At 44.9% G+C, this 21,423-nt stretch overlaps 1 protein-coding gene across 5 annotated transcripts in view; it reads left to right on the top strand.

Annotated features, from left to right (window-relative positions):
- Raf1 (Raf-1 proto-oncogene, serine/threonine kinase) overlaps positions 1 to 21,423 on the top strand; it is a 68,768-nt gene that overhangs the window by 43,787 nt on the left and 3,558 nt on the right. For 3 of the 5 annotated variants that reach the window (XM_005387108.2, XM_013515404.1, XM_013515405.1), the window contains exons 2-13: positions 3,725 to 3,957; positions 7,528 to 7,640; positions 9,650 to 9,752; positions 10,042 to 10,199; positions 11,440 to 11,538; positions 13,310 to 13,463; positions 14,028 to 14,087; positions 16,078 to 16,105; positions 16,213 to 16,340; positions 16,664 to 16,781; positions 20,436 to 20,520; positions 21,010 to 21,186. In XM_005387108.2, coding sequence (XP_005387165.1) covers positions 3,751 to 3,957; positions 7,528 to 7,640; positions 9,650 to 9,752; positions 10,042 to 10,199; positions 11,440 to 11,538; positions 13,310 to 13,463; positions 14,028 to 14,087; positions 16,078 to 16,105; positions 16,213 to 16,340; positions 16,664 to 16,781; positions 20,436 to 20,520; positions 21,010 to 21,186 — 1,430 coding nt within the window. In that variant the 5' untranslated portion in view covers positions 3,725 to 3,750. Of the gene's footprint in view, positions 1 to 1,188; positions 1,266 to 3,724; positions 3,958 to 7,527; positions 7,641 to 9,649; positions 9,753 to 10,041; positions 10,200 to 11,439; positions 11,539 to 13,309; positions 13,464 to 14,027; positions 14,088 to 16,077; positions 16,106 to 16,212; positions 16,341 to 16,663; positions 16,782 to 20,435; positions 20,521 to 21,009; positions 21,187 to 21,423 lie in introns of those variants that run through there. The other 2 variants (XM_005387107.2, XM_005387109.2) reach the window with 2 other exon arrangements.

The following is a 21,423-nucleotide window of genomic DNA, read 5'->3' on the forward strand; positions in this document are numbered from 1 at the left end:
TCACTGGCTTTCAATTTTAACCTTCAAGCTGGTTTTTAAAAGCAGTATTGAGGGTTGAACTCGGGCCCTCACACATGCTAGGCCAGCACTCTGTGAATGAACTACATCCCTACACCTTTTGATTTTGAGACAGGCTCTCACTAAGTTGCCTGGGCTGGCCTTGAATCTGGAGTCCTCCTGCCTCAGTCTCCTGAGTAGCTGGGATTACAGGAGTGCATCATGACACCCAGCTGCTTTTAAACTTTTAATGTTGAAATTATCCATGTGAGGGTGGAAGGAGATACTTTCCAGTGCTACTTGTACAGACTCAGATTTTAGGCTCTTGTTTGGAGTATTTAAAAGCTTCTTCCCAAATTACAAAAATTCTCTCTATGTTTTTCCCCTTACCAATAGATTCCAGTCCAGTGTTACCCTGCAATTAAATGTAAAATGAAATTGACCATAGTTTGTTTTTGCTGATATATTTAGAAGAGGCACTACGTATAGAAATTGAATTCATACGTAGTTGTTCTTGACATGTCTTTTCTACTAAAAAATTATTTTTAAAACAATATTCTGGTTTCTAGCTTAATTCATTTAATAGTTGAGTACCTTTGTGTTCCAGGTGCTATATTGACTACTAAGAACATAGCAGTGAAACTGCTATGAGTCCTCCCCTTATGGAGCCAAAGGATGGTGGAGGATTACCCAAAATTTGTAAATTCTGAGAGTAATCTAACATAGTAGTAAGTACCATGCAGAAAGTAAAACAGGATTGTTTGATGGGAGAAGAATAGCATGCTGTTTTGGCTAGGATGATTAGGGAAATTTCTCTTAAGAGATGTTTTTTGAGTGGAAATAATTTGAAAGTAACTCTTTTTTTCCTTTCCTTTTTCCTTCCTGTCCCCTATCCTTTGATTGAGCCTTCACACTGAACTAGTTCTTTTTAATTTAATCTTGAGACAGGGTCTCCCTGTCTTTTAATTCACCCAGGCTGGACTTGAACTTGTGGTCCTCCTACCTCAGCCTCCCGGAGTGCTGGGATTGCTCCATGTTGCCCAGCTTACCTTGCCTGTTTCTGCAGAGTTACAGCTTTTCAGGTAAAGGGAACAAGCAGTTGAAAAATCCTGTGGTGTGAAGACTGGTATGTTGTGAAAGGTCTAGGCAGCCTCATTAAGGCACTTAAGTTTTATTCTGCCTTTTAAACAGGGAGTGATGCCATGAGATTGCTATGATTGCCATGCAGTGCACCGGGGGCCACATTGTCAGACTGGTGAGATGTGCAGGTGAATCTTCCCTCACTCCACCTCACCTGTGTCATTTGTCTTGTCCAGAACTCCTGTGTCTCTTCTTCCTCAGTAGGAAAAAAAGTCCAGGGAAGAAAGGTGGTGTAGGTGCCCACAGAGAGAGTTAGGAGAGAGTTGGAGTGCAGCATAGGTTGCAGAGGCAGGAGACATCTTAGAGTTTTGTCTTTTTTTTCCTCCCTTACAGAAATAGAATAAGTTATAGAAGGTTATAATGTAGTAATAGTAAATTATAAAAAATAAATGTTAAGTAGACTATATACATATATAAAATAACTCTGCATAGTCCCACTGAAATAATCAGTTAAGACTTTGATTAGAATTCTAGATTTTTTGACTCCTTTATGAATTAGATTTCCCTCCCTTTTTGGGGTTAGTGTAAAGGAGAGAGGTTCTGACTGCGTTGTTTTTGCTTGGGTGTCTTTCCATCTCTGTACATGTGGATTTACTTCTGCTTATTTTATATATATACATGTTACTGTGATTTAGTTCTTTCCCTATTGTTGGGTATTTGTTCTTTTCCCCAGTGTGAACCATGCTGCAATTGATATTCTTAGCCATATTTGTATCTTAATAGCCTTGTTTTATATTTCTGTAGGATAAATTCCTAGAGTAAAATTATAAAATCAGTGGGAACATTTTGAAATATTAGTAGTTATTACCATATTCTCTAGAAAACTTGTACTGTGAGAGGAGCCCCATGTTGTCATTGTAGGTCTTGGGACCTGTGGGTTCTCTTTTATGGGTTCAGATGTCGCTTGTTACCTTCTGGGGACTGGTGCCAGGATGCCCCCACTGTTTCCCTGTGCCAAAATCTGCATCTGGTCAAGACTCCCGTAGAAAGTGACATCCGTGTTTGCTCAGAACCTGTGCACACCCTTGTCTGTGGTCACTCAATACGTAGTGCAGTGTAGGTGCCGTGCAGGTGGTTGTCAGACTATTGTTTAGAGAATAAGAACAAGGGAAAAGCAGTATGTGTTTAGTACAGACACACTTAAAACTATTCTTGAGCTGTGGTTGGTTGAATCATGACTGTGGAACCTGTAGCTATAGGGAGGGGTGTTGTTAACACCCAACCTCTTGTGATTTGAGGGTTTACCAGATAGTGGGTAATTGTACAGGAACTTTTGGGTGAAAATGAGGTTTCTAGTCTGTAGTTGTTGGTTGCCTCAGCTCTGACCAAATGACTCTGGTGTCACTGCAAAACATGGTCAGCAAGACCTCTGAGTAGAGTACCCTGGTTCCAATCCCAGCTCTGCCACTCATAAACTGGGTGTGCGAATTTCCTCGGCTTCATTGAGAATGCAGTTCCTACCTACAGATCCCTGTGAGGGTTATGGTGCATAACAGGAAAGAATGTGTGCTGTGTGCACCAAGCAGTTCCTGGTCAGAGCTAGCTGTCATTAATAAAACTAAACACGTTTCTGAAGGAGGCTTGAGAAGGAGACTTTATCAGCCTCGAAGTTTTCCAAAGGAGGAACAAACCACTTGCTTCTGCTGACTTTGAAGCCAGCGTTAGGGCCTTGCTGGTTCTGACATCCAAAACAGTATCTGACTGACCTCGTGTCGTTGGACCCACAGCAGCTGTCTTAGTGCCTCATTAAAACATTTAGTTATTTGGAGTTTGGTGGCCATCTCTCCTTTCTTCTGGTTGTAAATAAGCTTTGCTTCTGCACCTGAACTGATAGTGGCAAATTAATAGACTTTAAGCAGATATGGAATCTGATTGTTACCTGTTCTCTGGGTTTCCCAAGCAAGTAACATGGTTTAAGAAGAATGTGAGCCAGATGTGGTGATACATAGCTGTAGTCCTAGCACTCTGGGTAGCTGAGGCAGAAGGATACCAAGTTTGAGGCCAGACTGGGGAGCTTAAAGATTTAAGAAGATCTGGTGTCAAAATACAAAATGTTTTAAAAGGAGGGGCTGGGGATATAGCTCAGTGTGAAGGTCCTGGCTTTAGTCTCCAGTAAGGGGCTGGAGAAGAGTAGTCAAAGATTTTTTTTGGGTGTTCTTATAAAAAAAATGTTCATATGTAAGGTATTTAACACACATTCTAGAAATGTTTTCTTTCCTTAATAAGTCTCTTAGCTGGGCATGGTGGCACAGGTCTGTAAATCCAGCACTTGGGAGGCTGAAGCAGGAGCATCATGCTGTGAGTTCGAAGCTGTAGTGAGTTCAAGGCAAGCCTGCACTACTTACTGAGACCTTGTCTCAAAAATAAACAAACAAACAAGTCTTTTGACTTCTGGTTTCCATTTCCCTCATTTTGTGCTTTTGTATGAAATATTTTTTGGAAATTTACTATTATAGAAGTTCCTTTGTAATTAGTTTGTTTATAAATTATAAAAATTCACATACCACTATCTTCGCACCCTCTCTATATTTCGTTCCTGGCTTAAGTGCTTTCATTTTAGAATTACAATTATTTGTCTTTCTACCAGGTTTCATTACTGCTTAAGCTGCATCCATGGAGCACATACAGGGTGCTTGGAAGACGATCAGCAACGGTTTTGGACTTAAGGATGCTGTGTTTGACGGCTCCAGCTGCATCTCCCCAACGATAGTGCAGCAGTTTGGCTATCAGCGCCGGGCCTCAGATGATGGCAAACTCACAGAGTCCTCGAAGACGAGCAGCACCATCCGGGTCTTCTTGCCAAATAAGCAGAGAACGGTGGTATGTGCATTCCTCCTAGGAAACTCAGCTTTCGTCCGCCTGTAGAAAATAGTGTAGACCCTGCTGCCCAACTGTGTGCTGGCAGAATCTCATTGTCACTTAGGGGCTTTGGAAACTGATTTTTGTATCCCATTGTATTATTGTTTCTTCCAAACTCCCTACTCTACCGTACCTGGTGACCTTCATTCTGTTACTCTAGCTTGGAATGCCGCCTGTCAGCCCATTCATCTGGGGACACTCCTAAGACTTGTATTTGAAAGGTTTAATTCCTTTATGTTGTTTGTTTTTTGAGACAAGGTCTTCTTTGTAGTTCAAGCTGGCCTTGAATTCACTATGTAGCCCACACTGGTGTCAAACTCACAGTGATCCTCCTGCCTCAGTTGTTCCTGTGCTGGAACGACAGGCATGTGCCACCATGCCAGGCTTGCCTACTGTTTTCTATTAATTTTCTTTCTGACCTTACACTGGGAGGTCAGACAAGGATTGTGAATGTTACGGGAGTCTGAAGACCATGTGTCATTTCCCTTGGCTCTTATTGTCTTCTTCATAATCATTTACTGCCAGTTTAGGTGTGTGGACCCATAGAACCTGGCCCACTTTGAGACCCCTTGCTGCCTTTTCTCAGCTGAGTTATCTAGAAAAGTTACACAGTATTTTGCACCTCTGTGTCCTGACCTTATCAAATGCAGCTCAGACTCAGGGCAGTGGCAGCTGTGATTATTTCATAGCTGTTTTGGTCAGCAGTACAGCCCTTGATGGCTTTCAGGTTGAGAACTAGTGATGTAGAGGCTTGGCTTCTGTAGCTTGTGCCAAGGTTCTGGCAGAGAAGGTCAGGCTCTCCCCTCTCAGGCCACCTCAGAGAGCGCCACCTTCAGAGGGTGGAGGAGCCACCTGCTGGGCATCCTTGGTCTCTTACCCAGGTGGTTTCTTCTACTCTCAGTGGCTCCTGAAATGATCTGAGGAAGTCATTGTGTATGGTGGGTTGTGTGTGTGTGTAGTAAAGAGAAGAAGCAAAGGATAAGTGCCTGATTTTTTTTGAGGGGTACCTTATTTTAATAATGTTAGAAGTAATAATTCACTTTTTTTTTTTTGAGACAGGGTTTCACTGTGCAGTTCAGGCTAGCCTTGAATTCACTTTGTAGCCCAGGCTGGCCTCAAACTAATAATTCATGTTTATAATTTTTTTCAATATGTCTGCCTCTTTGACCTGCAGCCACTGCTTCTCCTCATTAGTACTGCATAAATGAGTGACTAGAATGGCATTTATAATCATCTGACCAGCAAGTTAAATGCAGATTCCTAGGCTTCATTCTAAAATAATTAAGTCCAGGTCCTTGGTTACGCTGGGAAGGTGTTTCCATAGGCTGCTCTTGGACCCTTCCACCGGTGCAAGGGGGTGTCCTCGTGACTAGAGCCGTGGGCTAGGACTTGTGAGGTGGAGCCTGACCACATGCACCCAGAGCACTGCTGCCCAGTGTTATCTCTGCCATGCTGCTTGGTCTCCATATCTCGTCTTCATGCTTCAGATCAGCGGTTCTCACTTTTTGGAAGTTAATGGAACTTTTCTGAGGCTGTCACTGCTTCAAGAAAGCTTTCATTTAAAAATACACAGGATAGTAGATTAGAATATCGGTTATACCCATCATCCAGTTGACACTTAGCTAATGGTGGCACTTGTTTAGTCTGTGTTTTTACACTTTCCTTTGTAATTATTTTGACACAAATCTCGATACGCTTGTCTGAATTTTTTTGGTAGGTACAAGAAACTTCAAAGAATGTTACTTAAAAAAAATACCATTTAAAAAAATTGGTAATGTGGGGCTGGGGATTTAGCTCAGCGGCAAAAGCGCCTGCCTGGCAAGCGCAAGGTCATGAGTTCGGTTCCTGGTACCGGAGGGGGGGGAAAAAAAATTGGTAATGTATTTATATAGGTGATAATATTGGGTAACCCTGGCCTTACGAGCTCTCAAGTTCTTTTTTTTTTTTTTTAAATCTTTTTTTGAGACAGGGTCTCGCTATGCAGTTCAGGCTGGCCTTGAGCTCACTTTGTAACCCAGGCTGGTCCCGAACTCGCAGCGATCCTCCTGCCTCAGCCTCCTGAGTGCTGGGATTACAGGCGTGGGCCACCACGCCCGGCTAAACTGTCAAGTTCTTTACAGGGTTCATGTGATACCTGCTTGAAGAGTCAGATAGTCCCTCCGCATTGTTTTCCACAGCTGTTCCTCTCCCACATAGCTGAGGGAGAGAGTACGCCCTCTGGAGCAAGGAAGCTATCCTTATCTCCAGAGGAGCTTTGTAGTTTGGAAAAAATCTTTTATTTCATTCCAGATTTGATCCTTCAGGAGAATGTTCTTCCCTGAATATAAATTCTCTTCTACAAAGTCAGGTTTTTCTGTACTGTGCTCTTAATGTGGAGCCATCTCTGTGGTTCAGATATTGATTACTGGGCAGATAAGTAGCAAAATAAGGCCTTATGGAACCTTACATTGGCCCTTGCCAATGCTTTCAATTACTTGATGCACTTTCCCTCCGGTCTCTCCAAATCTCATTGTCGCTGCTTTGCCTCCTAATGTGGTGGCCCATACTGGAGCCTGGTAACTGGGCAGGCCCAGCACCTTTGTGCTGTTCTGCGGGGGCTGGCTTGACTTTTGGTAGCTGGGGATATTTAGAGCAGGAGGAGGAACTGTGCTGTGGGCTCAGCACTGCACATCTAACTCTGCTCTTGCTGGTTGTGCTCACTGTAGGTGCATCATTTAAGATTAACTTTCTTAGCTTTGCAAACAAAGTATAGAGAGCTTTTATCTAAACTTTGAAAGACTTCAGTTGAAACTTTCATACAGCTGCCATTAATAGAATACCAGCCTATTGAAAATAGGCTTTTTTTCTTTTTTTTTAAAGACAGAGTCTGCTTTGTAGTTCAGCCATACCTTGAACTCACTTTGTAGTCCAGGGTGACCTCAACTCAGCAATTCTCCTGTCTCAGCTTCCCGAGTGCTGTGTTACAGGAATGTACCACCACACTTGTCTGAAAATAGGCGTTTTTAACTCACGGAACTCATGTCATGTTTGTTATGGACCGTACTGACTTGTCTCCCTTTCTTCCTGTACTGCTGTCATCTTGCACACACATTGATGAGTTAAGCAAATTAGAGGTAAATTCGAGGGATCTCACTGTCCCCTTCCGGCTGTGCTCTCATGTGTTAATAGCTGGGGGCACATCTTTCCACACTTCCCATGAATTAATCCTGCCCCTTTTATTATTTTGAACAGTATTTCCCCCCCAGTGACTATTTCATGGACTTTCCTCCCTCCAGGTAATCCTAGTAGTATAGTACAGTAGCTGCACAGTGTGCCATTATATGGCTGGCTGTTTATATTTCATTCAAGCACGCACCTGTTATTGGACATTCAGGGTGTTCTTGTGTGCTTGTGCACATGCATGTGTAACACTACATGTGATGCTGTCATAAATCTTCTCCAAATACCTCTCAGCCTGATGTGTTTATTCCTGTGCTCCCACTAACTGGTGCTGTGGCCTGTGTGAGTCCTGAAGGTGGCCTTTGGTTGTAGGTCAACGTGCGGAATGGGATGAGCTTGCACGACTGCCTTATGAAAGCACTCAAGGTGAGGGGCCTGCAACCAGAGTGCTGTGCAGTGTTCAGACTTCTCCACGAACACAAAGGGTAAGAGCTCATTATTCAGGATGAGGATTCCATTCAAATAATTTTGCTAGCTTCCTACAGAACAGTGATGGCGAACCTTTTGGAGACCAAGTGACAAACTGCAACCCCAAACCCACTTCTTTATCACAGAGTGCCAACACTCCACAGTAGTCAGCTAAAGCCTGAATACTGTGGTTTTAGCCCAGAAAAAACCAGCTTTACATTAACATCTTTTGTCTTAACATGTGTGCCATAGCTTCGCCATTACTGCCATAGAATATCGTATATTCATATATCTTTGTAAAGAGACAATTCAGAAAAATATGGTATTAAGAACTTGCAGTTATCCTGTTCCTTGGAAATTCCCTTGAAAAATAAAATACATGGTGGATGTTGATGATATTTCTATGGATGGAAACAGGAATGTTAGAATGTAGGTTTCTCAACAATAAAGATTGTTTTTTGTGTTAGTTGTAAGGCATTACATGGAGTGGGTAATTGCTATTTATAGGTAAAGAAAGCTACCCCCAGGCGATCAGCTCCTGCCATTTACTCCCTTTTTTGGTGGGGCTACTGGAGATTGAACCCAGGGCCTTATGCATGCTAGGCACATGGTTTACCTCTGAGCACCATCTCTAGCCCCTCTCACTTGTTTTTATTCACTTTCATGTGTATTGAATCCTTCCTGTTTGACAGCATGGAGCTAAAAGATGGATGCAGGAGAATTTCTGCTTTGGGGAAGACTTGGCTGATTCCTGATGGTAGTTGCAGGATAGCAGCTCAGGGTTAGGAGTAATCCCCCATAGCAGGAGAGCTGTCCATAATTATCTAGTATGCTTCTCCCAATACAGGAAGACCTTTACAGAAGGTTATTTCAACTTTGCCTTCCTGTGGAGTGCAGCACCACTGTTGCCTCCTCTTCAGCTCTGTCTTTATGGTTTGGGGAGCCCGGTCTAAGAGAATAGCCTGGGGCATGAGTCTGCTCAGAGGGTGAGTTTAACTATGTCCATGCCTCTCCAGCCAGCCCACAGTGCTCCTTAAGAACCAGAGAGGCTCCGAGACAGTGAGGGCTTATTTGCTCTTCTCCAGAGTTACAGTGATTTGGAAGTACCCTACATTCTGTCTAGGACAGATAATTCCGAGAGCCTGATGAGGAAGTGGGGTCTCTCCTCCCTCTCTTCATAACGATAGGGCAGGACAGGACAGGACAGGACATGAAGTGTCCCATACTTTGTGCGAGGAATTACATTAAGGGGTGGGGTACTTACTGGGGGTAACAGGAAAAACCACCAGGATAGGTTGTCTGGTAGGTGACAGGAGAGGTGTGGAAGTGCTAGATCTGCGTTATTCTCTCCTTAACGGAGTGCATCCTGTCTTCAGGAAGTGGCTGGGCAGGAGAAAAGACAGGAGAAGGGAGCTGGGCATTCATTTGTACTTAAAGGGAGACATTTTTCTGTCTTTCTTACTCTTGAGTTCCCCAAGAGTGGTCTCAGTAAAAAATTTCTTTTTTGTCTCAGGAAATTTTAAGACAGTTAAGTCTCCCTTGTTTTTATAGACTCTGCAGACAATTACAGATCTGAGTTTGCTATTAATGGTGAAGTACAGTTGTGGTTCTTATCTATTTTTGGCACTGTAGTAATATTTATAACCCCTTTCACAGGGTTTGAGGTTTTTTATAGGGTTTTAATGTCACAAAGTCTTTAATATGTATGTACTGTACCATTAAATTGTTACTTTTTATGTTTAAAGAAAACTTTATTCTAAGAGCACAAGCTTTAGAGTCTAACAAACATAGATTTCAATGTAAGCCCTTTTTTTTATCTCCTTAGAGCCCCAGATTTTTCATTTGTGAGATGGGGTAATAATATCTACTTTAAAGGTTTGCTGTAGGAATTACATATGTGAATGCTGTTTGGACATAAATTGTGTTTAGATAATACACAGTAAAAGGTAGCTACGTTATTCATGTTCGACTGTCAATTTGTTCCAGCATTGCTCTTTTATGTTATGCTTTTTTAAATCCTCTGTAGTAAAAAAGCACGTTTAGATTGGAATACTGATGCTGCCTCTTTGATTGGAGAAGAACTTCAAGTAGATTTCCTGGATCATGTTCCCCTCACAACACACAACTTTGTAAGTTGCAGATCTCTTCTTGTTTCATGGTGTGTTAAGGGCCTTGCTTTGTGTGATGGGAACTTCTGAGAGGTGAGGTAATAAGGATGTAGATTGTTGGATTATTTAAAGCCGTAGTTGTGCTGTTTATATTCCATTAGTCAAAAGTATACTTAATGTTTGGTTATGAATTGTATAGACTTGGGAAGCATGACTCTTCATTTGTGTGAACACTTGGAGACCCCAGAGAAATTTAACTATTCTGGATCATCTTTCCTTAGCACAGCTTAACCCTGTGTTCTTGTTACAGGCTCGGAAGACGTTCCTGAAGCTTGCCTTCTGTGACATCTGTCAGAAGTTCCTGCTAAACGGGTTTCGATGTCAGACTTGTGGCTACAAATTTCATGAGCACTGTAGCACCAAAGTCCCTACCATGTGTGTGGACTGGAGTAACATCAGACAGCTCTTGTAAGACATCCCCAAATGGAGGGATGGGGTGTGTAGATGCCTTTGTGACCTGGAAACCACCTTCATAAGCAGCATGATAGTTTTGAAAGTAACTAGTTTAGTGTGGTACTCTAAGCCATCATCTGTCCAGTTGATGTTGGCACACTGTGATGCAAAGAGGCGTAAAAGCTAAAAGGTTTTTCACCTTTTCTAATGCTAGTGACAGCTGCCAGGCAGACAGTAGACTCTGTTCTTCATTTTGTTGAATATGCTGAACGGGCCTTATGATATTCAGAAAGAGTAGAAAGCATGTTTGGGCTAGGCATGGTGGAACATACCTGTAATCCCAGCATTCTAGGAGGCTGAGGCAGGAGAGTGACTTGCTGGAGCATCGCCTAGACAACTGAATGACTTAGTAAGGCCTGTTTCAAAATAATTTTTGAGGAGCTGGGGATTTAGCTCTGCGGCACAGAGCCTGCCTGGAAAGCGCAAGGTCATGAGTTCGGTTCCCGGTACCGGAAAAAAACAAAAACCAAAAAAAACAAAAACAAAAGAATTTTTGAAAGGGTAAAGGGTGTAGTTCAGTGGGATGGTGTACTTGATTTTTCAGTCCCTAGTGCACACATGTATGCTTGCACAGAAGCGCACACCATAGTGCTGTTTTCTTCATCTCAAACTGGAGATGATGTCATTTGGGCTTGAATGTGTTTGAATGTAAAGTTTTGGAAGACCCATACTTTTATCAGAGGCCATACCAGGTACCAAACTGTATCTTATACAGACAAAATAGTTAATTTTATTAAATAAATAATCACACTAATTTAGTTACAGTACATGTTTCAAAATGCCTTTTAAAAACTTACTGTGAAGTGTTGAAGTTTCATCTTTTGCCGAGAGTACCACAGACACCAGGGGAGCATTGCCTTAGTCCACACCAGGAACGCCCTTTTCACTTGCGTGGCAGTTGGTGTTGGCTGAGTGTGAGTAGCACAGAGGGCACAAGCTTGGAGTCCAGGCTCACATTGCCACGCCAGTTTTGTCCTTACCTGTGCCATGCCCAGGTGTCCTTACCTGTGACATACTGGAGCCTTAGTTCACACGCCTGAGAACTGGGTGGGCGGCCCTCTTCCTCTAGGTGGCCGGAGCGGTGGGGGAGACGTGCGTGGGGAAAGCGCGGCTCATAGCTGGCAGCGGGCAGGGAGCTGGGCCTTCCTGAGGTTCCTCCGTGTCTGTAATCCAGTCTTTCCCTGATTTCTCTTAGGTTGTTTCCAAATTCCACTATTGGTGAAAGTGGGGTCCCAGCACTACCTTCTCTGACCATGCGTCGGATGCGAGAGTCTGTTTCCCGGATGCCTGTTAGGTAACTTGTGACCCGGAGCCTTTCTTGTGGAAAGCCGTGTTGGGCAGGGGTCTGGGGTCGGAAGCCCGAATGCGGAAGGCAAGGGCTGCTTGCGTTCCCTCCTCTGTCGGGTGCTGCTGCTTGTGCATCGCAGCCAGATGTGAAAGTGTCTCTTCGTGGCCCTGTAGTTCTTATATTCTGGAAAGTGACTTGAACTTGCATCCCTTCTGTTACCACAATATATTTAACAAATTACACTTTGAGTTCACATTTTGCTCGGTGTTACACGAGTTTAGAACCTACAATGATGTCTACATCTTTGTCAGAAGTACCTGTCTTTAATGTGTATGTCATTAGGTAACATTTAATAGCTATTGTGAAACTACTGGAGAAATTAAAGACAGCATTATCTTAGAATAAGGAATTTGCCAGGCATGGTGGTGCATGCCTGTAATCCCAGCGCTTGGGAGGCTGAGGCAGTGAGCTTGAGTTTGAGGCTAGCCTGAACTACATAGTGAGACCCTGTCTCAAAACAGACAAAAACCCACAAGGAATTTGTATTGAAATGATACATACTTGTGTATGACTTTAATTTTTTGATAATTTGAAAAGCACATTATACCAGAATATTGTGCTTGCCTCTGAAGATTAGAGGAAACTAGGTTTCTGAAGGCATACATATAGGATTAGTTGGAAAGGTGACTTTTTGTTTTGTTGTTTTTTTTTTTTTTTTTTTTTTTGGTTTTTCTCCGGTACCGGGAACCGAACTCACGACCTTGCACTTGCCAGGCAGGCGCTTTTGCCGCTGAGCTAAATCCCCAGCCCCGGAAAGGTGACTTTTTAAGGTGGTAGAACCGTTTTCCTTATAAAAACTAGCTTCTTATCATTCTTTACAGCAGGTAATGGAAATGTCCTACTTGCTTTGTGCTGGGGCTGAAGGCCAGAGCTTCATGCATGTAGGCAGGTGCCTCCCATTGAGCTTCACCCCAGCTGCACTGTTGTGTCTTGCTTGGCAGTGCTGGGGGTTGAACCCTGGCAAGCAAACATCACCAATGAACTATGTCCCAGCCCTAGACATTCTGCCTTTATGTGTGTTCCCAGATTGGCTGGTAGAGGGGTGGTCTTCACATTGGCTGAAAGACGCTAGTGATTTATTCACAGCTAGATATTTTGGATCTAGGGCTGAGTTGACAGTAATTCCCTTTGTGTGCTGGTTTAGGGAAGAGCATGTATCGTAGGTAAATGCAGGCTTTTTTTGTAGAGGCATTCATCAGGTCTAACCATCTACTCCAGAACTTCTTTACCACTGTCTGATTTGGTCTCTAAATGAAACTGGGCAGGTTTCAGCTAGGTTAGCAGGTGGTATTTTCCAGACTTTAATCTATTCTTTCAAGAATATGCTGTAAAAATTCCATGTATTGTGTAGAGCTCATTTATTGGAAAGAAAATGTGTATTATTTTCATATGAACTACAAGCTCATACATTAGTATATAGTAGTATGTTCATCTTCAAAAATTTGTATGTAGTAGGGTCATGTAGCTTAGTGGTAAAGTGCTTGCCTGGTGTGCATAAGGCCCTGAGTTCAATCCCTAGCACTGCAAAAACAACAGTTTATATGCAGAAGCACTGATACGGAAGAGAAGTTTTTTAAACGATGGATTGAAAGAATGAGACATTTTATAGCTAAGGTTTGTCCCCATGTATTTTTGTGAAGTGCAGGCAGCTGACAGACTGTGCCAGTGGGTTGGCTCAAGTGCCAGTCATGGGATCTTCTTTTTTCCCCTTGCCCAGTTCCCAGCACAGGTATTCCACACCCCACGCCTTCACCTTCAACTCCTCCAGCCCCTCCTCCGAAGGTTCCCTCTCCCAGAGACAGAGGTCGACGTCCACACCTAACGTCCACATGGTCAGCACAACGCTGCCTGTGGACAGCAGGATGATTGAGGTAAGGGGCCCCGGCGTGGCAGTCGTGTCAGTCAGTTCATAGCTGGGGCTGATGGTTGGGCCAGGTTTTGGGTCTTAAATCTGATCAGGAATATTGCAGCATTTTCTCAGGCCCCTTGACTTAAAATATTTTTATTTTTGTTCAGAATATCTGTAGACTGGCAGAGTAATGGAGTTAGTATATTATTCAAGTACAGAACTAAAACTTCCTGAAGAAGTATTCACAGTTTAACTTATTCTTGCATGTCAGATTGGAATAGCTTTTCACTGAGGCACTTCGTAAGAGTCATAGAGAATAGTTTTATTCGGGTGTGGGGAGGAAAGCAGTGATGGTACAAATTCTGCAGACTTTTAAATGACCTCATTTAGAAATGAGAGTGGACCTTGGAGTTAAGTAAGCAGATATAGAAGTGCCCAAAGCTAGAGTTTTCAAACTGACTTTCTCTTTTTTTGGCTTTTTGGTATGTTCTGTTTGTTTTCTACTTCATCTTTAACAGTAACTGAATATATTTAAACTACTTCCTTTGTTCTTTATTCTTCTTTATTTCTCATTGCTTTGGACTAGAATAACAGCCTGAATACTTCTCCCAGGGCGTGGTCCAGAGGATTTTGTGTAAGGGGAAGAGTAGGTATTTCTTCTTCATGCCTTTGTTTCCTTGTTATTAACAGGATTGCTAAGACTGTCATGACTTAATTTTCACTCAAATGTCAGCATTCTGTCTCTGCACTAAAGCCCAGGAGTGTGATCAGTGTATCCGTTCTGCACCATGAATTATTCCTTAGAAACACTCAGGGACCTCTGCCACCTTGGGCGACAGTAATCCAGCTCGGCCTTCAATCGCAGTGTCACATTTGTCCTACACAGGGCCCTGGATAAGCTGTGAACTTGATTACTGGTCTGTCGCTGTGATCCCAGTAATAATACAGTAATAAACTGGCTGTTTTCCTTCTGTTATATGATTTGCTTCTACATAAGCACTATTAATACTTGGAGCATTAAAAGTGAATATCTTAATTATATAGTAACTGTCGTGCTTATTATTTTTAAAAATCACATATGGTTTAACCCTTTTCTTTGGGTAGTACTGGGATTTGAACTCAGTGGTGCTCTAACACTGAGCTACGTACACCTCAGTGCTTTTTATATTTCTAGATGGGATCTTGCTAAGTTGCCAGGCTGGCCTTAAAATTGCAGTCCTCCTGCCTCAGCCTCCTGAGTAGCTGGGATTTCAGGTCTGTGCCACTACACCCAGAATGATTTAGCATTTTTAACTTGACATTATTGCTTTTTTCCAAAGCATTTATAATTTTCCTAAGCTAATAGATTCCAGAACCGTAGAAAAAATTCCTTCTAGGATAAACCTATCCAAATATAGTTCCAGTGTGGTAAAGTATGAGCTACTTAATGAACACAGGGAAGAAAATTACTGTGACATGGAGGGAGAAAATCTTTGTATACTTGGAGATACAATTCTGATTAATAAAAATGTTTTTCTATACTGACTAAAAGAACAGACTAGTTGGCTAATAAAGCTATCACTGGTAAATATTCTATTGAAATCCAGGTTATTGCTAGCAGTTACCCTACCATACCTAAAATCCTAGAGATTCCTACACTTCTCACCTTCCCTTGCAGGCGAGGTGGGTGCTGAGCTGGCCAGGACTGGGAAGCAGAATTAGGCTTCACTATTAAGCACTGAGGATGCTAGGCAGGCAGGGAGGAGGACAGGTGGTTCATGGTAGTTTTCTCTTGTGAAGATGTGGCCTAGGTCATTCTAGCTCCAATTGTGTGAGTCAAGCATTTCTTCTACACTAGTGTTACACAAAGCAAACTGCACAGGACTTCCCAGAAGGATGCCCTTTTTGAGGGTAAGAGTGCATGGGATTTCATATTATTTGATTGTAAATTCTATTCCAAGGAAGATATCAGGATCTAGGTTTAAACTGTTCTCTGAACAGTTTCTAGTGAGTTTCCACGGTGGCCTAATGTCACACACTGCAGCACGCAGTGGCCACGGTGCCACGGACTGAGGCCCATCCAGTGCATGATACTATCTGGTTGTTTCTGGGGCCCTGCTCACAGCTCCTGGCCTGCTCACCTGTTTTCTCATATGTAAATAGAAGTTCTGGACCAGAGGACTCATGATCTGTCACACTTTCTGTGCTTCTAATCATGAGTGAAGCGTCAGTCATGGTGTGCATCCTGGTCGACTCCAACTTCCAGTTGGGTTTCCGTTAACTCTCAGTGCAGGAAGAGGGAGCTTGGCATGAACGCCACTGCCTCCCTCCTGAGACTTGGAGCCTGGGAAGGGGCTCACTGACCGTGATATGCCAGCCTTTCTAGGGAGGGTGCCTTTTGTGTGTGTTGTTTCTTCTGTGAAAAAGAATGCAGTTTCTATTGGATATGAAAGATTAACGTTAAGCCTCCTAATGGTTAAAAACCAGTCTTGGAGAAATTGGCCTCCAGCATTTGGTGAAGTTAATCAGCAGACCTGATTAGTGTATGGGATTAGACTTTCTGTGTGCTGGAGTTTTTATAGTCCACGTGACTGCTGCACATCCGCACTACTTTCCTTCTAGCCCAGAGCTTGACCAGTTTTCCTTTTCTCTTTCAGGATGCAATTCGAAGTCACAGCGAATCAGGTACTTTTCCATAGTCATTTAGCAAACAGTAATGGACTTTTCTCTCTATGCTGTGTATCTCCTGTGGGCTTATGCACATGTGGACTCTGTTTGTCTTGTCCATTAAGCCTCCCCGTCAGCCCTGTCCAGCAGCCCCAACAACCTGAGCCCAACAGGCTGGTCACAGCCCAAAGCCCCTGTGCCGGCACAGAGAGAGCGTGCTCCAGGACCTGGCACCCAGGAGAAGAACAAAATTGTGAGTGTGGCCCACAGGCCCTCCTGCCATTCACACTTTTGTTGAAGCTAGAATGTTCTTAGCATTCTGGGACGGGACTCTAGTAAAATATACTTAATGAACAAGGTTATAAAGCTTAGTACCATTTTTGGCATGCTTGCTTAAGAAACTTGCCAGTGTGCTCCGCACTAAAATGGCATTTTCTGGGAGACAAAAATGAGAGGTATGGTGTTTTGTCTTTAAAGATGTGGGATGAGTGGGGTTGGATTGACCTTTGGCTTGATGCCGTGGCTGTCAATAGACCGTTGTCTCCCCTGGAGCTTAACAGTCTTCCCATATTCCAGAGGCCTCGTGGACAGAGAGATTCAAGTTATTACTGGGAAATAGAAGCCAGTGAAGTGATGCTGTCCACCCGCATCGGGTCAGGCTCCTTTGGAACTGTCTATAAGGGCAAGTGGCATGGTAAGTGTAGGCCTCCTTGGGCTGCAGGCTTGGGACAGACAGGTGCAGGCCAGAGAGGCCTTGCGGCAGCCCTCTTCTGTGAGGACCATGCTGTCTCTGAGGATGAACCTTGATGGTATCTGTGTGAAACGCTACAGCATTCTTTGTAGGCTCAGGGTGCTTCAGTTGGGATGATAAAGTTCTTGGGACAGTTAGAAACTGGTGAACAAGAATTGGATTCTAGTCGCATGTTGGAAACTAAATTCACTGTGCTCATGGGACCTTCTGCAGGTGGTGGGAGCATGAATTCTAGAAACTCAGAACTGGAAGGGACCTTGCTGAGCATGGTGTGCAGGCAAACAGGTCTGGAGAGTGGGCTCAGTTTTTATTTTGGATGCCATGATGGCTGTCTTTATAGGTAAATGGGCAAAGTGGAGGGAAGTTTAACAGCATTACAGGAAAGGAGCACTGAAATTGATGATGCAGAAAACAGAAACCTCTGTGTCTTGAGTGGAGAGGGCTTGTGGCCATTGCAGCCAATCATCTGAGAAATCTTGGTCCTAAACAGCACAGGATTGAATGTTTGTAATCTTCTTATGCTTCCTTTTCTTTTCAAACATTTGTCTAAGATACTGCTGCCCGGAGCAGTGACACAGCTGCAGAGTATTTGAGACACCCCACACATGCAGGAAGGGCGCAGGTCTGTGGCCGAGCTCATAGCTGTGTCACAAGTTGCTAGGAGCTGGAGGCAGGGAGCATGGGCTTTGTGTCTGGTGTTTCCGTTAGGAGCAGGTGGTCTTTTTCATCCTGGAGTTCAAAGGCCTTACTTCACAGCTAACAGATGCAGTTCAGATTATGTTCAATTTTAATTTTCCTTTGGTCAAGCACTTCGCCCATTATTATAATAAGGGCAGGCAACCCTCTGGGCAGAGCAGGAGAAAAGGTGTGTAAAAGTCAAAACTGGACACCTATCATCATAGCTGCTGAGGCAAGAATATTGTGGGTTCAAGTGCAGCCTAGGCAACTTAGGCTGTGTCTCAAAATAGGTAGGTAGGTGCATGGGCCTGGAGATCCTGCCCAGTCGTGAGCATTTGCCTATCATGTACAAAGTCTTGGGTTCAACCTCCAGTACTGGTTTTTTAAAAAAAGGGTAAAAAATGTAAATGTATGGCACGGGACCAGCTGTTCCTTCTATACTGGTGGATAAATGAGGTATATAAAGATCTGATTTAAAAGTGTGATTACTAGGAAGGTATCTTAACCTGTTTTCACAGTGTTCCTCCACTAGAGGGGGCTTCAGTCCGGATGAGTTTTTCTCAGGTTGGAAATGCAGATCATGTAGCACCTGCTCCCTACCCCTTGCTCACCTTGCTCACCCTGGGGTGCAGGGCTGCAGAGGGCATCTGGCAGCTTCTTTTTGTGAATCACAAGAGGATTGCACGGGTAGCATGAGCCCAGGGAAACATCTAGCTTCAGAATTTTGTGAAGGTTCCTATAGGATCTCTTGGCTTTCACACTTGTATAAGGTAGAAAAAGTAGAAAAAGCTCAAATCAGACCATCTGTAGCACATTTGCCGCTGACTTGGCTCTGAAGAGAAGATGGGGATGTCTGACTTGCTGATTCCCTGTGAGCTCCCTCCCTCCATAAATATCTCCGTTCTCACACCTTACACAGTGCTTTCTGGGGTTCGTGAGTGCATGCCTTCCAGTGGTGAGGCATGCCAACGGCGGGGGGCTGGCATGATTCTAGAAGAAAAGTGTGTTGCCATGCAGTCTGTCTTGCCTGAGAGTATATTTAGAAGGCCAGAGGAATGAGCCATCAGCAGGTACCTGGGAGTGGGTGTGGAAAGACCCGGGAGCCCAGCAGGTGGAGGCCACCTTTACTTTCAACCTCAGACTCCCAAGGTCTGTGCCTGAGAAACTGTGCCGGTGTTCCCCACGAAGCTCCTGCAGATAGCCACTCACAACTCGCCTTCCATCTGTGGTTTCATCTCGAAATACGTTCACTTTTTAAAATTTATTTTTAATTCATAAAACTATTGTACATATTAATGTCATACTATGTAGTGTTTTGATGTATGCATAGAGTGCGTGATGTTTGAAGTTGGATTCAAAGATATCTGTCTCCTCCAGTGTTTGTAGAAAGCCGTTCTCTCTGTGAGTTGAAACCCTTTCTCTGTAAGGGTTGTTTATCCATCCCAGCAGGCTGTATGGGTGTCACTTAAACATAAGCCAGGCAACAGCTGTCCTGCAGAATTACAGCTCTGGGGTTTTAGTAAGAAACTGCACAGTCTGTCCCCCTGTTCAAAGTTGAGCACACCCCCCTGTGTTCCATGCGAAAGCTGTGTGCTTGTGGGACCCAAGCCACCAGCCGTGTCCCTGGCCCTGCCCCTTGCTTGGCTGTGGTGCAGACAGGTTTCCCTTCAGGGTTCCTGCGTTTGTCCTATCCTGCCATTTCCACTGTCAGCCCCTGGGCCTGCCTCTAATCTGGGCTGCTGCAAGACGCTTGCTGCCCCGTCCTATGCCAGTCCCAGGCCAGGTCCCCCCCAGGGGGTCTCCTGTCCTCTTCCTGCTGCGTCCTCTTCCACTGAACCAGCTTTGCCTTGCACCCCATCTCCCAGAAGCCCTTTTGCATCCTCCCACAGGGGCCCCCTGCCTTGCGTCTGTCAGAGGGCGAGGCCCTGCATCCCCAGCCAGACCCACTTTCCTAGACAGAGGTGACTGAGCACAGTGGGTGACCCCTGGGCTGAGGCATACAGGTGTTTGGTGAGAGTCTTTCGGAGGCTGCTTTGGAGCAAGGATGTGTCGTGACTTGGGTGCATCCCTTCTGTGTCCCACTTGGGCCATGCTGTGTAGGGGATATAACTTACTTGTACAGTATAGTGTACTGTTATTTTAAAAGATTTATCATGACATTTAGAACCAGGAGGACAGGTGGGCCTGTGGGCCACAGGCTGGCAGTGCCATCTCTCCACCGTGGGTGTGCCTGTGTGTCCCAAGTAGCACTCCTGCCCTCCAGCCCTGTGTTCACTGCTGCTGGCCTCCTGGGAAGGCCTGGACTTTGTAAATCGCTTGTCACAAGTGTCCCTGTAGGGTCCTGATGGAGAGTCATGTCATGGTAACCACCACTGTAACTGCGTTGGTAACAGATCTGGAACATGAAGGAGGGCCAAGCAGGGTGGTTCTGAGTCACATCGGCACCTGGTAGCTAGTCGCAGGTGGCTGTGTCACAGGTGTGCGCTGTGGGTCTGAGGGGCTCAGGGTTCAGCATAGCCAGCTGCATGGCCAAGGGCAAGTGTCTCTCCACAGGCAGAACCAGTGGCATTCATGCTGCAGTACAGCCAGGAGGAGGGGAGAGTGCACAGGGGCGGGCTCAGTAGCTGTTTATCCTGAGGGTGCTTTTGGTAGAGTGGAAGGCGGGGCAGCTTACTTCAGTATATGTCTTTGATTTGTTTCTGCTTGGCTTGCTGGGCTGTCTAGGACCATGCATTGGCCTTACCCCCTCAGGCCACAGGAGTGACTGCCACACGCATTTGGAAATTTGTAGGTCTGTTTCATTTTTATAAAGGGTGGACTCTGAAGAAGTGATGCCCTGTGTCTTCCTCAACACCAGGTTACCTGGAAACACCCCTCAGCCCATTGGGCCAAGCGTGCTGACTGTGGTCTTGTTCGCAGGAGATGTGGCGGTAAAGATCCTGAAGGTGGTGGACCCAACCCCAGAGCAGTTCCAGGCCTTCAGGAACGAGGTGGCGGTGCTGCGGTGAGTCCTGCCTCTTGAGGTGGCCACATGCTGTCCCCAAGGCAGGGAAGGTTTTCCACATCAGAAGTGGACATGCTCTTGTCACATGGACCCCTGTCTAGGCATGCTGCACTCCATGCCCAGCTCTATGTCTGGGTTTTACTTTGACATTGGGAGAAGTAGGTCTCATTTTTACCTTTATCTCCCAGAATGTTTTATAGCCTTTACTTTACTCTGGGTTTTAAAACTTGAGCATCATACCCTAAGTCACAGTTCTGCCCTGCACGAGTGGGTTGGTCCCGGTGGAGGAGTCCATAGGGGATGGGTCCTGTGGTTCGTGGAGAGCCATGTCTCTGGTCAGAACAAGGACAAGGCGGGCACTGAGGATGGTGACACTATGGCTGAGAGCTTGAGCTGGGGTGTGGGCTGCTGCCAGTGGTGGCGAGGACACAAGGGTCCAGGCTGTGGGACAGTGGAGACTTCCTGAGCATCCTTTCTTCTCTTTCCTAGCAAAACGCGGCATGTGAACATCCTGCTCTTTATGGGGTACATGACGAAGGACAACCTGGCGATTGTGACCCAGTGGTGTGAGGGTAGCAGCCTTTACAAACACCTGCATGTCCAGGAGACCAAGTTCCAGATGTTCCAGCTGATTGACATCGCTCGACAGACAGCGCAGGGCATGGAGTGAGTGTGAATGGCTGAGCACTGAACCGGCCTTAAGTGGGAGCCGGGACTGGAAGAGCCTTTCGGTCCTGAATGATGCCAAATGGCCTACACGTTGGCCAGCAAGGAGACTGTGGGCAAGGGACAGGCACTGGGACCTGTTCCAGGTCCTCCCTGGCCAGGCTGCACTTGGGAATCATCCAGAAGCCCCCGAACACCCTCGCAGGGTCCCTGCTCAGTTACCTGCGGGCGGGTAAG

The sequence above is a fragment of the Chinchilla lanigera genome, unplaced genomic scaffold (genome assembly GCF_000276665.1).
Source record: "Chinchilla lanigera isolate Chin_1 unplaced genomic scaffold, ChiLan1.0 scaffold00028, whole genome shotgun sequence".
Taxonomy (NCBI): domain Eukaryota; kingdom Metazoa; phylum Chordata; class Mammalia; order Rodentia; family Chinchillidae; genus Chinchilla; species Chinchilla lanigera.